Here is a 14798-nt window from a genome sequence, read left to right as displayed (position 1 = left end):
GGGAGGGCTAATGAGAAGGACGGGAGAGGATGGGAGGGGCTAAGGAAAGAGGGCGATGGTGGGAGGCACCCCTCCCGCTTGCTTCTAATAGAAGGAAAACTGCCCTGATTTACCACTCTGGACCCAGACAATCCACAAAACGCTTCCTCCAACCTGCCCTCGTCAGTACAATTTTACCAAATAAAACCATGCATACCCACAACCAAATGCATCAATCTGAGCAAAATAGTACCAAAGAAAGGCAATTTTCATATTTTATTATACAATATTGTTCATCAAAAAAAGGGGGGTCTTAATGTTCGTTAGTTAAATACAGAAGCAAATCATCTCGTGTTGCCAGAGAGATTGTTCGCCTGCCCTTGAAAAAAGTTAATACCTGTTTGCAAACAAAAGAATTGCTAGAGTGTAGTCAAACCCTTTGTTCTCTGTTCAGGACCCAACTATTAATCTCTTTGCTACATAGTGTCTAACACGTAGTAGGTGCTGAGTAAATATTTGTTTGACTGGCAGGACGATCTTGAAACCCTATCCTTTGTTTCCTGACCCTGCGCTGGATCTTCAGTCATGAGGTAAAACCCCACCCATTCATTCCTAAGGTAGGCCAGTGCCTTTCAACGGCCTTTGACAGAGAACATTGCTTTAGAGACACTTGCTTGCCTGAGGGGAATGACTGAGGGTTTCAGAGAAAGAAACACACAAAGGCAGGCACAGCGCGAGGTAGAGACAAAAAGGGGCCAAGGAGAGACGGATTCAGGGAAGGAGACCGCAGGAGACAGTGACAGCAGAAGGAAGTCAGAGAGACTGCAAACTCACCCAGTTTGGAATAAAGAGATGACAAGGTTGGGCAAGAACGATAATCTCGAAGTTTCTTTGCGGCTTTGATGTCTTATAACAGACATAATGGTATCATAGAGAGAAAGACGAGGCTGGATACAGAAACAAAAGAAGGCAAAGGAGACAGGTGGACAGCAACCTTTAGATCTGGCCTGGAACCCTTGGGGACCCTCTCCTGACACCCGTGCGGCCGGGCCCTCCCCGTTCATTGTTGGCTCCAACTGTCAGCCCAGTCACCATGTCCCCCTAAGCCCACCTACATATCTCTGGACCACTCTGTGTGTGTCCAAGTCCCCTCTCCAACGTCCTCTCTGCTCCAGCCCATACTCAGCTCCCTCTCTTCTCAACCCCTAAAACAGTGCGTTCATACCACACCCACAGGCCCTAACCACAGGACAGACAGGCTGGGGCAAAAGTAGGTTTGCAGTTGTTCGTAGGAAAAATAATACAATAGTTAATAAATAATAATACAATAATAAACTGTGTCACACACTCCCAGCTGTATGCCTTGCTTTAGAGTTTGCCCTCAGCTCACACCCAGCGCATCTTGACTCCCACGAGAGAACTGGGGGCTTGTCCAGGCTCCAAACTCTCTCATCTAGTCCAGTATTCTACATGATACCCGGTCCACTCCTGGGCGTCTCCAAGTGCTCAGTGAATGCTGTGGACTGACCAGCCCCCAAGGGGCTTCAACACCACAACCTAACAGTTCACTGGTCTGTTGAATAGCTTCCCCCGAGGCTGGGCAGGCAGGGCCATCTCCTGGGCTCCTGCGCCCCCTGCCATCCAGGAGGAGATCTGCAGGCAGGACAAAGCGGGTCACAAGGCTGGTCCTGGCCCTGGGAGACTGGCGATGGTAGTCCAGGCTCACAGTGTCCCCGAGCACTGTCTGAAGGTTCTGATGAGGTTGGTGGGCACAGCGAGGCACATCTGCTACATTCTTGCTAGGTGTCCGGACACAGCCCAGTGCCTAGAGTGCTGCAGACCACAGCCCGCCCCGCCCCGCCCCAGGGGGCACTCAGAGCTTCTCATCCAGCTCCAGCTCCAGGCCCTGGTTCTCCCAGGTGCCCCCGCGGACCGGGGCCGGGCTGCCGCCCTGCGTCCCGGTCAGGTAGCTCTGGATGACGGAGGCGCAGTCCAGCCGCTCCATGTGGGTCACGAGGTAGTGCAGCTCCTGCAGGCTGCCGTTCTGCTCCTCAAACAGCTCCAGGACGGCGGCTGCCGGGCTGCGCTGGCAGGACAGGAACCTGGCCGCAGGGGGCGGGGGCGGGGCGAGAGGGCACTGCAGCGGATCCGCACCCTCCACAGCTCTGGTCCTGACCCTGTTCTCGCCTGCCTTCTGGGAGCCCCAAGGTGGCAGGCAGGAGGGCCCAGGGCTTTAAAATCTGAGATTGCCCTGGCTCCAACTTCACTCCTTTCTAAGCCTGGGTCTCCTCTTCCTGCACCCAGGGCTTCGATGAGAGGTCCTCTCAGGTGGCTTCCAGCTCTGACCTCCTGTAACTGTCCCCTCTGCCACCCACCCACCCCCTCAAACACACTCCCCCTTCCCGTTCCTCTTTCCCAGGCCACAGCATCCCGCCACCAGTGGAGAAACAGCTGTTCTGAGCCATGGCTTTTACCAAGACCCTCCCCTGCTCGAACACCCTCCAGCCTGTTTTGCCCACTGCCCACGCTCACACCCTCCCTGACTTTCTAGCTCGTCCTGCTTTTCTGACTGTTTCTTCCTGTTCCCACCCTGAACCTTCCTTCTTCCACTCACCATCGACCACTTTGCACACAGCCCACCACCACCTCCTGCTGCTCTGCCCAAACAGAATGGCCGGTCCCCCTTGCCACCTCCCTGAAGCCCTTTCTAATTCCCACCTCCCAGGGGAAGGAGATCCTCCTGCTCCCCTCTGTTCAGACTTCTGATCATAATCTCCGCAAGTTGCTATTATTCTTGCTCTAGCTATATTGTGCTTCTATCTGCCTTCAGCTTGCTCTGCGATGCGGGATACATACAGTAAGGCACAAGGAACACTTGCCTTTATTTTGTGAAGCTCTTTGTGACCCTTATTAGGCTGTGAGCTCATGGGGGTTGGGACCATTCATCTTGTGTCCCAAAGCTTAGCATAGTTTTCCAGGACATAGTAGGTACTTGATAAATATTTAATAAATAGGTGATTTTAAAATCCACCCTGTTTTCAGCTGGGCCCAGCTCTAGTCCCATCTCCTGGGTGTAGTCTCCCCTGTGCTCTGCACTCTTAGTCTGGGTTCTGGGGCTCAGCTGGGAATCATTGTTCTCCTAATGATTTCTCTCGACAGAGGCCACGGTGGCATTGCCCCCGTTATTGCCAACATTTATTAACATGTGCCAGGCACTCAGCTACAGGCTTACTCACATTACCTTACAGTCTGCCGTGCTACCCCTCAGGGTACAGCATGTCAAGCACTCAATATGTAACTTACATGCTAACTGATTTATTTTCAAGTATTTATTGCGCACTTCTTAGAAGCCAGGCATCATTATAGGCACTAAGAACACCATGATGAATGAAAACAGCTGCCCTTTTGTGGTCAGTCGGATGGGAGTGGCCACCGTCCTGAGAACCCGCAGACCCACCCGCAGACCTAGTCTCTCTTACCGGATCTTCATGGCGCAGAGCCCCAGGTGAGAGGCCAGTCTCCGCCAGTCATTGCCTGTGATGCTGCTGGGCTCCAACAACATCTGCAGCTGCTCGAAGAGCTGGGGGGGCAGCCTGAGGTCGGGAGACAAGGTCTTCTCAGAGCAGAGGGTCAAAGGCACCAGTCTGGTTCTACACACCCCCAAATGCTGTTCCCGGCTGTAGGCGCTAGGCACTGGGGTGGGCGTCCCGAACCCCCCCTCCAGGCAGCAGCTCGAGCAGCGCCCCCCTCACCTGTTGCAGGGGGCTGGCTGGGAGACTGTGGGCGGGGCTGCCCAGGAATCCTCCTCTGATGCCTGGAATCTGAGGATTTCCATGTACTTGGTCTCCAAGCCCTGCACCAACAGAGGGGCCGGGAACTCACTTAGGGATCAGAAGACATCCCGGAACCTATCTCCGTTTCTCATGATGTCTGTTGGCCTGTCACTCAGAGCTGCTTACCAGGAGGTGCAGCCTCGCCCCACCCAGGAGCCCCCCACCCTCTGCATCCCTCTCCCCGGAACCTCCGGCCTTCGTTTGCCTACTGAGCTCTTTGGGACCTGGGACATGAAGACCAAACAGAGTGCATCCTAAGACACCGGGAGAAGTCCTGGGTGGTCCTAACAGGGGGGAATTCGTCTAGAAATAGAGACACTGATCTCAGGCGTCCAAGTCCCCTTCCCTCCACTCCTCCTTTCTTTGGCTCCTCCTCCCCAACGGACACCTGAGGGGTGTCTGCCTGCTCTTCACGAAGCTGCCACCATGGTTCCCCGCAGTCTCTCAGTCCTGATTTCTTCATATCTCCCCTTGGGAGAGTAGGACCCCTACCCCCCATCCCGCCTACTGAAGACCCCCTGCTGGTCACGCTCCACACCGAAGATACACGACCCGCTCTCTCGGACGGAGACAGTCAGCCTTGCAAGAGCCCACTCCTTCTTGATGCCCGAGACCCCCTGGGCTGAGGGAAGGCTTGGTTCTTTCACCCTCCTACTGGACTCACCCCTGACCAGACCAGAGAGAGTCAGGGGTGGAGGGTAACTCAGAGGTGCCATCTTCATCTGCTTGATTACATGATTAGGGCCATACTGACGGGGTACCAGACGCCTCTCCCACTCTGCCCAGCACTCCCCCAGGGCCTGCTCTTCCTCTGCCCTCCCGGCAACTCACATCCTGGAAGGTGTGCATGGTGACAATGATCTCATTGGTCAGTGCCGAGCAGTCTTCATTCTCGTTGGCTACACAAAGGAGAGGGCAGGGCAGGTGAGGGAGGGAAAGGCCTGGCATGAGGGGGCGGGAGACCCAGAGGAACCCCACAGTGAGGCTTTGGAATCTGAACAAGCTGGACAGGACTGACTCCATCTTTCTCTCTGCAAAGATCTGTTTGGCTGCTCGCCTTGAACAGGTCTGCATGCCGGGCCGAGTGTGGGGCTGCAGAGCTCTGGGGTGAGCAGGGGGGGAGTGGAGGGGAGAGAGGAGAGAGGAGAAGGGGGAGGGGAGAGGGGATGGAGAACTGAGAGGGGAGGAGAGAGGGGAGAGAGGAGAGAGGAGAAGGGGGAGGGGAGAGAGGGGAGGGGAGAACTGAGAGGGGAGGAGAGAGGGGAGAGAGGAGAGAGGAGATGGGGGAGGGGAGAGAGGGGAGGGGAGAACTGAGAGGGGAGGAGAGAGGGGAGAGAGGAGAGAGGAGAAGGGGGAGGGGAGAGGGGATGGAGAACTGAGAGGGGAGGGGAAAGGGGAGAGGGGAGAGAGGGGAAGGGGGAGGGGAGAGAGGGGAGGGGAGAAGAAGGAGGGGAGAGAGGGAGGGGAGAACTGAGAGGGGAGGAGAGAGGGGAGAGAGGAGAGAGGAGAAGGGGGAGGGGATGGAGAACTGAGAGGGGAGGAGAGAGGGGAGGGGAAAGGGGAGAGAGGAGAGAGGAGATGGGGGAGGGGAGAGAGGGGAGGGGAGAACTGAGAGGGGAGGAGAGAGGGGAGAGAGGAGAGAGGAGATGGGGGAGGGGAGAGAGGGGAGGGGAGAACTGAGAGGGGAGGAGAGAGGGGAGAGAGGAGAGAGGAGAAGGGGGAGGGGAGAGAGGGGAGGGGAGAACTGAGAGGGGAGGAGAGAGGGGAGAGAGGAGAGAGGAGAGAGGGGAGGGGAAGGGAGAGAGGGGAGGGGAGAACTGAGAGGGGAGGAGAGAGGGGAGAGAGGAGAGAGGAGAAGGGGGAGGGGAGAGGGGATGGAGAACTGAGAGGGGAGGGGAAAGGGGAGAGGGGAGAGAGGGGAAGGGGGAGGGGAGAGAGGGGAGGGGAGAAGAAGGAGGGGAGAGAGGGAGGGGAGAACTGAGAGGGGAGGAGAGAGGGGAGAGAGGAGAGAGGAGAAGGGGGAGGGGATGGAGAACTGAGAGGGGAGGAGAGAGGGGAGGGGAAAGGGGAGAGAGGAGAGAGGAGAAGGGGGAGGGGAGAGAGGGGAGGGGAGAACTGAGAGGGGAGGAGAGAGGGGAGAGAGGAGAGAGGAGATGGGGGAGGGGAGAGGGGATGGAGAACTGAGAGGGGAGGAGAGAGGGGAGGGGAAAGGGGAGGGCAGGAAGTGGACTCGGGCGCCTGGACTACCTGCTTTTCTCCGGAAGCAGAAGGAACGGAAGGGGCACTTTCCATGCCAGATGTGGAGATGGGGAACCACCTGGCAGCTACTGTCATCCACATTCTCCCAACCTGGGGAGAGACAGAGAGCAGAGGGCCTCAGAGAGCAGGGCCCTCCAAGTGTTTACGGAAGCCCGCTCCGCGGCAGGTGCCAGGCTGGGTGCTGCGATGAGGGACCAGGAGAGAGCAAAGTCAGGATGGGGGGTCTCAAGGGAATGGGAGTCCCCAGAGCCAGGGCAGGGGGCCCTGTGAGCGGTCTTCCTTCTACCGCCCATACTTCCTATACACACCCAGACCCCCACCCTGTCCCCTCACCCTCTCATCCACCGCCCCCAGACCATACTTCCTATACACACGCAGACCCCCACCCTGTGCCCGCCCCTCCAACCCCTCACCCTCTCATCCTGTGCCCCCAGACGCAGCTGTGCACGTGTGCCCATACAAATGCCCTAGGCCCCCGGGCAATCCCCACAGCCTGTGCCACATAGACAGGGACTCCCTCACACAGCTCCAGCCACGTGGAACAATAGAGGCCTCCCCCGCCCTCCGGGGGTGCCTCACCTCTCCCCCCCCCATCACCCTGACCCCCCAGGGAGAGTCGAGGGCTGAGTGAGCCACAGGGAGAGGAAGAGGGCAGAGCATGGGGGCTCCCCAGGGCAGCAGCAGAAGCCAGAGGGCCCGCCCAGAGTCTCCCCAGGAGTCTCCAGAAGGAAACTGAGGCCCCCAAATGCCCACCCCATGGGGAGGCCCCGGCCCCTCCCTCCCTAGCGGGCTCCCTGTCGCCCCGCCCCAGCCGCCCTCACCCTCAGAGATGTACTTGAGCTTCAAGCACTGGTCCCCGCGGGCCCCCGTGAAGTCGAAGAGCTGGCAGGGCCCGCGCAGGCGCCCGCCGTGGGGCTGCTCGTTGGTCAGCGCCCACTGCAGGGCACAGGGCGTGTTGTTGAGGAAGTAGACACGCAGCTGCAGGTGGGTCTGCCCTGGTGCCAGCGGCGAGCAGAACATCGCCAGCTGCAGCCACTTGCGAGCTTCGTGGCCCGCCGGTGCCTCCAGCACGCAGGTGTAGAGGCTGCGGAGCAGAGGGGAGACAGTGTCAGGGGCCGTGCAGGGGAGGCTGGGACGCCAGCGCATTGGCTGCTGTGCGGGAGGCCTATGGGGGGGAGGGAGCCCCCAGGGAGGCGAGCAGAGCAGGCCAGGGCCTGTACAGGAAGGAAGTGGGGGGGAGGGAGCCCCCAGGGAGGCCAGCAGAGCAGGCCAGGGCCTGTACAGGAAGGAAGTGGGGGGGAAGGGAGCCCCCAGGGAGGCGAGCAGAGCAGGCCAGGGCCTGTACAGGAAGGAAGTGGGGGGGAGGGAGCCCCCAGGGAGGCCAGCAGAGCAGGCCAGGGCCTGTACAGGAAGGAAGTGGGGGGGAAGGGAGCCCCCAGGGAGGTCAGCAGAGCAGGCCAGGGCATGTACAGGAAGGAAGTGGGGGTGGGGGATTGGTAAAGGGGTGAAGAGTGGGTCACATGTGGTGACCATCACAGAGTGTGGAGAAGAGGCAGCAGTCCGCCGGCCTATGACAGTAGGAAGGTGGGCTCAGGGCCACCGTGTTTGGAAGGGCCCCCCGGATGGCTGGTTCTGTTCTGACTAATGAGTATCAAGGAGAATGAGAGGAAGAAGGGCTTAAGATTCTAGAAAAACAGAGCCAAGGGCAGACAAGAGATGAGATGGCGTCTTAGAGCACTAGGGGGGTCAAACAGCCCTAGACGGTTGGGGGACAGTTCTGAACAGGAGAGCAGGACAAAGACAATCTTGAAGATACAAAGGTGGAGATTGGACAGGACCCCTCCAGAAAGAGGGCTGAGGTTAAGTCAGACCCTTCTAGACAGGCAGAGACACCCTGGGGGGATGTCAGTCCACAGGGCCGAGCGACACAATGTCAGGCACTTGGAAGAGGGGCTGAGGAGGGACACGGGGGAATGAGGGATTTGCAGGCCATCTGGGACAGATAAAGGGGCAGATCCACGCAGAGAGAGGAGGATGGGACAGACGGAAAGGACAGGCCACGGGGCGCAGGCTACCTGAAGTGGGAGAGGTGGATGCGACACTCGTCCAGGGAGGCGTGGACCCCCGACTGCCCCAGGGGCTCCCAGGCCTTAGCATCGAGCAGGTTCGTGTTGCTGCTGTAGGTGCGGGCGTGGCGGGGCTGCTGGGCGCAGTGCTTGAAGGTGAGGGTGCAGGGCTTCAGGAAAGAGGCCCCGTGGGGTCCGCACGCCACCACGGGGCTCACCAGCGCCTGGGCTCGGGACAGTGACGGGCCGTCCGACAGGTCCCACACCAGGATCAGTGACACCCGCTCCTGGCGGCCGACAGCCACAGCCCCTGGGGAGACAGACAGGCGTGACATGGCGGGTGGGCATGACAGGTAGGCACACCCTGCCGCAGGGGAGCCCAGGCCAGGACGGGATGGTGCGCAGGAGCCCAGGGGAGACGGTGCCTTCCTCACGGAGCTGCCACCAGCCACAAAGCGCCTGTGTGAATGTGCAAAAAGTGCTCTTCCTCCACTTTACTTTCCCTTATTGGAGGATTGTCATAACACACTGTTCATTAGAACAAGGCGCTTTGTGTCCACCTGCCAGGAAGTTGTCACAAAAATATATAATACATCCGTCTTTGGAGCCGATCAAGTCCTACTAAAAATACGAACAACGTTCAGGCTTAGGAAGAGATCCGTGAAGGACGCGTCCGTCCATGCGGCGCCCTGCACCACACGCAGCCTGAACAGCTACGTGCTGAGAAGCGAGCGGGCGCTGTTACCTGGCGGGATGAGCAGAGAGATGCCCGCGTCCTGGAGGATCAGGCAGCCGCCGCGGTGATCCACGTCCCGGGCGGAAAACACCAGCAGCTTGTGCATCAGCTGACGGACGACGGTCTGGCCCTGGGTGGGCGTGTGCAGCTCCTGGTAGAAGGCGGCCATCTCCGACAGCGTGGCCGGCGGGCACTGCCTTGGGGACTCATCTTCTGGTAGGGCGGCGGGCTTGAACTCCGTCTCCTCGTGGGTTTCCAGCTTCCAGCGGGCCCGCAGCGGCCAGCGAGGACAGTGCCATCGAAGGCACTGGACCAGAAGGAGGGCACTCGCCACCAGAACCCCCAGCAGCAGTAGGAACTGGGCTGGTTGGAAGGAAGTCTCATGGGAGCACATCTGCCTGGTCACTTGATGCTGCCTGCTCCCCTGCACCCCTGTAAGAGCCAAGGCCAAAGGTGGGGGGAAGGGGTCAATGCCAGGCTAAGCCTTTTCAATGTTGTAGGGGCCAGACTTGGCTTCCAAACGACGGCAATGAGGGAGCGAGTGGCCCGTATTCCCGTGCGCCCCAAACACCCCAGACGGGTCAACTCCTCTAACAGAACTCCGCCTCTCTCTCACTCAAGAACCTACCACGGCTCCTTGTGACCTAAACGTTTAATTAAACTGCCCTGAGGCAGAAAGAGCTGGGGTTTAGAGGATGTGAGCTCAACTGCCATCTTGGTCACTGGCTGAGTGAGCTTGTCATGTTGCCTAACGTGCCTCGGTTTCCTCATCTGTCAAAATATCTACCTTGATCTGCAGTTGCTGATACAGAAAAATAATCTTTAGGTAGAAAAGCAATTTCTACCAGGGAGCAAGACATCCTCTGTTCTCATTTATGTAAATAAGAAAACTATATACAAGTATAGATACCTATTTTTTGAGTGTCTATACAGGGTTCGGCGAAAGTAGGGTTACGCCCTGGCCAGATAGCTCAGTATGTTAGAGCCTTATCCTGAAACCCCAAGGTGACAGGTTGGAACCCCTGGCTGGGCACACTCAGGAATCAAGCAGTGAGTGCATGGATGGGTGGAACAACAAATCAATGTTTCTCTCCCTCTCTTTCTCTCCCTCTCTCTCTCTCAAATCAATCAACAAATGTTTTTGAAGTAGGTTTACATAATACAAATAAATAATACAATAATTGATAACAAATAATAGTACAAGAATAAACTCTTTTGCATACTCACAACTATAGATCTACTTCTGACAACCTTGGATGTTAATCACAGAGAAAGAGCTGGAGCAGTGACATGCAGTAAAAATATGATGTGAACCACATACGTAACTTGAAACCTTCTAGCAGCCACATTAAAAAGGTAAAAAGAAGCAGGAGAAATTAATGTTATTAATATATTTTGTTTTACCCAATATATTCCAAATACTATCATTTTGACAAATAATCAATATAAAATCATCAATGAAAAGTCTACATTCTTTTTCCACAGGAAGGCTCTGCACTCTGTGTGTTTTATACTCAGAGCACATGCCCTGGCCGGTTGGCTCAGCGGTAGAGCGTCAGCCTGGCGTGCGGGGGACCCGGGTTCGATTCCCAGCCAGGGCACATAGGAGAAGCGCCCATTTGCTTCTCCACCCCCTCCCCTCCTTCCTCTCTGTCTCTCTCTTCCCCTCCCGCAGCCAAGGCTCCATTGGAGCAAAGATGGCCCGGGCGCTGGGGATGGCTCCTTGGCCTCTGCCCCAGGCGCTAGAGTGGCTCTGGTCACGACAGAGCGATGCCCCGGAGGGGCAGAGCATCGCCCCCTGGTGGGCAGAGCATCGCCCCCTGGTGGGCGTGCCGGGTGGATCCCAGTCAGGCGCATGCGGGAGTCTGTCTGACTGTCTCTCCTCGTTTCCAGCTTCAGAAAATATACTCAGAGCACAGCACCACCGGGACTTGCTCTAATTCAAACACTCCGTAGCCACATGGGCCAGTGATTCCTGTCTTGGAGTTTAGGGCTGGGAGGGTACACCCCAGCCTAGTCTCACTGGTTACTACTGAAAGAGACAAGATATTGAGAGGATGAGAGGTGTGAACCAGGACCTTCAATGTTTTGTTTGTTTCTTTGTTTTACTTTACTCAAGTGAGAAGCAGAGAGGCAGACAGACAGACTCCGCATGTGCCCCGACTGGGATCCACCCATCAGGGGCATTGCTCTGTTGTTCGGCAACTGAGCTATTTTAGTGCCTGAGGCAAGGCCATGGAGCCATCCTCAGTGCCCAGAGCCAGCTTGCTCCAACCAAGCCATGGTTTCAGGAAGCAGAGAGAGAGAGATAGAGAGAGAGAGAGGAGAGGGGGAGAGTTGGAGAAGCAGATGGTCACTTCTCCTGTGTGCCCTGACCAAAAATCGAAGCCAGGACATCTACAAGCTCGCCAATGCTCTTCTGCTGAGCCAACCAGCCATGGCTGACCTTCAATGTTTTTAAACACTCTTTTTTCTGTATCCTTTGAACTTTTCACACCAGGCATTTATTTTATATTAACTTAGCAACTCTTTTGAAAATGCTATTACAAGTGGGAAAAAAATGGCCTCTCCAAGCGATCGTGAGGCTAACATGAGATCATGTGAAAAGCATCTGTAGATGATAAAGCACTATCCAAATAGGCTTGTTTATTTATGCCCCGCCTTCTTCCAGAGAGGCCAGAAGGGAGCTCACAGGGATACGTGAGAGACAAGAGTAACAAAAGCGAAAAGTGAAAGAACAGAAGTGGGGGGCCCCAGGGAGGCTGGAGTGGGGCAGCGCTAACGCATAGGCTGACCGTGGCCCACCTGGCTCCACGGCTCCCCGGCCCCCCACTGGGGGGGGTCTCAGACTGGGCCCCGGGCCTTCCAGTAGCCCCTGCACAGATGCCAGGGCTCCGGAGGCCCCCCGGAAGCTGCTGCCTCCCCCCCCCTGCGTTCCCTCTTCCTCCCTTGATCTCTAACACTCTCCACTCCAGCCGGCCTGAGCTCCTCACACCTCATCAGCTCTCACCTCTGGCTTTCACTCATGCTGGTCTGTTTCCCTCCTCACCTGTGCTCCCCACCTGCCTCTTCTCCAGACCTGGGCCTCTCTCGCTCAATAAGCCCCCACCCCCCACCCCCGGCTCCCCAGCCCTAGACAGTCTTCTGCCTCTACAATCTCTCTCCACTACCATCCCCTTATACTCAGTAACTCCTGATTTAATGTTGTCACGTGTGGTTTTGCCACTCAAACATTTTCTGAGGACCAGCTGTGTGCCGGGCACTGTGGGACGTTCAGTCTTACTCGGCTCAAGGAGCTTCCGGGGGAACGGGGCTCATTCACTCCCTGGTCCATTCACTTTCCTCCACACGCCCTCTTCTCAGATTTCCCACGGGGAGCTGGGCTCTCCTAGCCTCCTGGTTCCCCACTGTCCACCGGCTTCCTTCCTCCCTCCCTCCCTCCCTTCCTTCCTTCCTTCTTTCCTTCCTTCCTTCCTTCCTTCCTTCCTTCCTTCCTTCCTCTTTCCTTCTTTCCTTCCTTCCTTCCTTCTTTCCTTCCTTCTTTCCTTCCTTCCTCCCTCCCTCCTTCCTTCCTTCCTTCTTTCCTTCCTTCCTTACTTCCTTCCTTCCTTCCCTCCCTCCTTCCTTCCTTCCTTCCCTCCTTCTTTCCTTCCTTCTTTCTCTCCTTCCTTCCTTCTTTCCTTCCTTCCTCCCTTCTTTCCTTCTTTCCTTCCTTCCTTCCTTCCTTCCTTCCTTCCCTTCCTTCCTTCCTTCTTTCCTTCCTTCTTTCCATCCTTCCTTCTTTCCTTCCTTCTTTCCTTCCTTCCTTCCTTCTTTCCTTCCTTCCTTCCTTCCTTCCTTCCTTCTTTCCATCCTTCCTTCTTTCCATCCTTCCTTCTTTCCTTCTTTCCTTCCTTCTTTTCTTCCTTCTTTCCTTCTTTCCTTCCTTCCTTCTTTCCTTCCTTCCTTCCTTCTTTTCTTCCTTCCTTCCTTATTTCCTTCCTTCCTTCCTTCTTTCCTTCCTTCCTTCCTTCTTTCCTTCCTTCTTTCCATCCTTCTTTCCTTCCTTCTGAGACCCACAGAGCCTAAGCCCCCCTCTGAGCTGCTCCCAGACAGAGACAGAAGCTCCTCCGTATCCTGAGGATTGAGGACTGGGGTGGGATCTGTCTCCCCGTGTCCTGGTTGAGAACGTAGGCAGGAAGGGAAGGTTGGGCACCATTCCCTTTGCCTTGGGACCCAACTGTGCAGACAGCGCTGCGGGCTGCTTGCAGGGCACACAGGTGAAGGGGGTGAGTTGGCAATGCCCCGAATTTGGTGGGCACGGGGCCGGAGCAGCAAGCTTCCCTTTGTGTCCCACCCACGCCTGTGGGTTCTTCCACTTTAAAGATAACAGGAATCGTGACTGATAATAAGCGCTAACATTCGTGGGGCTGTCCTCCGCACCACGGTGTGAAAGCACTCTACGTGGCCTCTCGCCCTGGGTCCTCCCTGCAGCCTCACGAGCTAGGTGTTACTTTTATTTCCACTTCACAGTGGAAGCAAGGAAGCCAGCTTTTCTCCGCACAGTGAGGACGGGCAGGAGATTGTTAAGCCACAGCAGAAGGCAGAAGGGAGGATGAGCAGGGACGACAAGGACTTCTAGAAATGCTCCCTTTCTCTTCCTGCCCCTTGTTTTCCCCTGGGGTCTCTTTTTCTGCTTCTAGTAGAAATGAAGTTGGAAGAGAGAGAAACAAAAATAAAGTGAAAATAAAGAGAAGGAACTGAAGGCACATCCTTTGTGCCCCTTCCCCGCCCCTGCCCACCGAGGTACCAGAGGCAGAGCCTGGGCCATGTGAAAGGAGGGCGTGGCTCTGCTCTGGTTTACAGCAGTCACATTCCTGGGGCCTCCAGAGACCAGAGTCCAAATCCCTCACCCCACTGCGTGGTGCAGCCGAGTCCCCCGGCCCAGCCTCCCAACCTGGAGCGCTGGGGGGTGTTGCAGCTTCCCAAAGCCCCGCTGGGCTTCTCCTGTGAACCCCTTTCACTACCTGGCCCAGGACAGGTTGGCTCCTCCCCCAGCACAGCCCCCTCCTCCCGGGCTGACAGCTCTCTGCAGGCTGCCTCGGCCCTCACTCCGTCCTCCCCGTTACCCCAGGAGGGTCCTGAGCGGACAGCGTGGCAACCAGGTCAATGTAGATCAGAGCTTCCCAGCCCCATGCCTGACCCCTTATTACCCACGCCTCCAGCGCCCCAAGATGAGGGTCCTCTGGAGTGCAGCTGTTACCTGTCCTGAGAAAGCCACCTCGCCTGATCCCACATCACTGGACATCTCCAGTCCTTGAAGGACATGAAAAGTACCGAGATGGTAAGTCCAGACCCCCATCATGGGCAGCATACATGTCCGCAGTGCACAGAATCACCCGCCCGGTCCTCACTGCCGCTGGGCAGTGGCGTTTCGCAGCCCCTTCCCCCTCTCCTGCTCCAGCAGCGGGTCTCCCCTCTCTGGCAGGCTTGGCTGAGCTGACCTGACTCCTCTCATGAGCCCCAGGTGACCCCATCACAATGCCCTCCCCAACCCCAGCTGCCCCAGGGCTGTGCTCACCTTACCACGCAGGTGCTCCGTGACGTGACGCGGCCAGATTAGCTGGGAACAGTAGTTTCTTCTCTGAGAAAAAGAGAGGTCAGCCAGACCCTGCCACCAGGCCAGCAGACAGGTGTAGGTGGGCGGAGAATCAGGCGGGAGTGGCCCAGTGCTTCCTGGCAGAGTCCTGCCTCCCAGCCAAGGTGAGGGAGTAGCCGAGGATCCCAGAAGTCCGTGGACTTGGCAGCATAGGTCTGGAAGGGAGGGGACAAAGAGGACACAACCTGGGGACGGGTACAGCACCTGTGTACAGGAGAACACCTTCCCTACAGTGCCCTCTGCTGGTGAGTGGCCCTCCCTGGGCAGAGGCTGCGGAAACGCCGGGA

General features: G+C 57.0%; 1 protein-coding gene across 4 annotated transcripts; it reads right to left on the bottom strand.

The window, feature by feature from the left end:
- Positions 1-221: 221 nt before the first annotated feature.
- On the bottom strand, positions 222-14549 carry UNC5CL (unc-5 family C-terminal like). Of its 4 annotated transcripts, XM_066359466.1 has the most exons (10): positions 14434-14546; positions 10101-10209; positions 8883-9305; positions 8147-8447; positions 6893-7155; positions 6060-6161; positions 4644-4711; positions 3732-3832; positions 3459-3572; positions 222-2081 (listed from the first exon to the last, which is right to left on the bottom strand). In XM_066359466.1, the coding sequence occupies exons 3-10, from the start codon at positions 9265-9267 to the stop codon at positions 1853-1855; spliced, it is 1563 nt and encodes a 520-aa protein (XP_066215563.1). In that variant the 5' UTR covers positions 9268-9305; positions 10101-10209; positions 14434-14546; the 3' UTR covers positions 222-1852. The 4 variants fall into 4 exon arrangements, with proteins under 4 accessions (XP_066215563.1, XP_066215561.1, XP_066215565.1 ...); XM_066359464.1 differs by lacking the exon at positions 10101-10209 and having other exon boundaries at positions 14434-14549; XM_066359468.1 differs by lacking the exon at positions 10101-10209 and having other exon boundaries at positions 14439-14546.
- Between the last annotated feature and the right edge of the window lie 249 nt (positions 14550-14798).

This window comes from Saccopteryx leptura, chromosome 1 (assembly GCF_036850995.1).
Source record: "Saccopteryx leptura isolate mSacLep1 chromosome 1, mSacLep1_pri_phased_curated, whole genome shotgun sequence".
NCBI lineage: Eukaryota > Metazoa > Chordata > Mammalia > Chiroptera > Emballonuridae > Saccopteryx > Saccopteryx leptura.
Note: the sequence above shows the minus strand (reverse complement) of the source record. Positions and strands in the feature narration are given on the sequence as shown.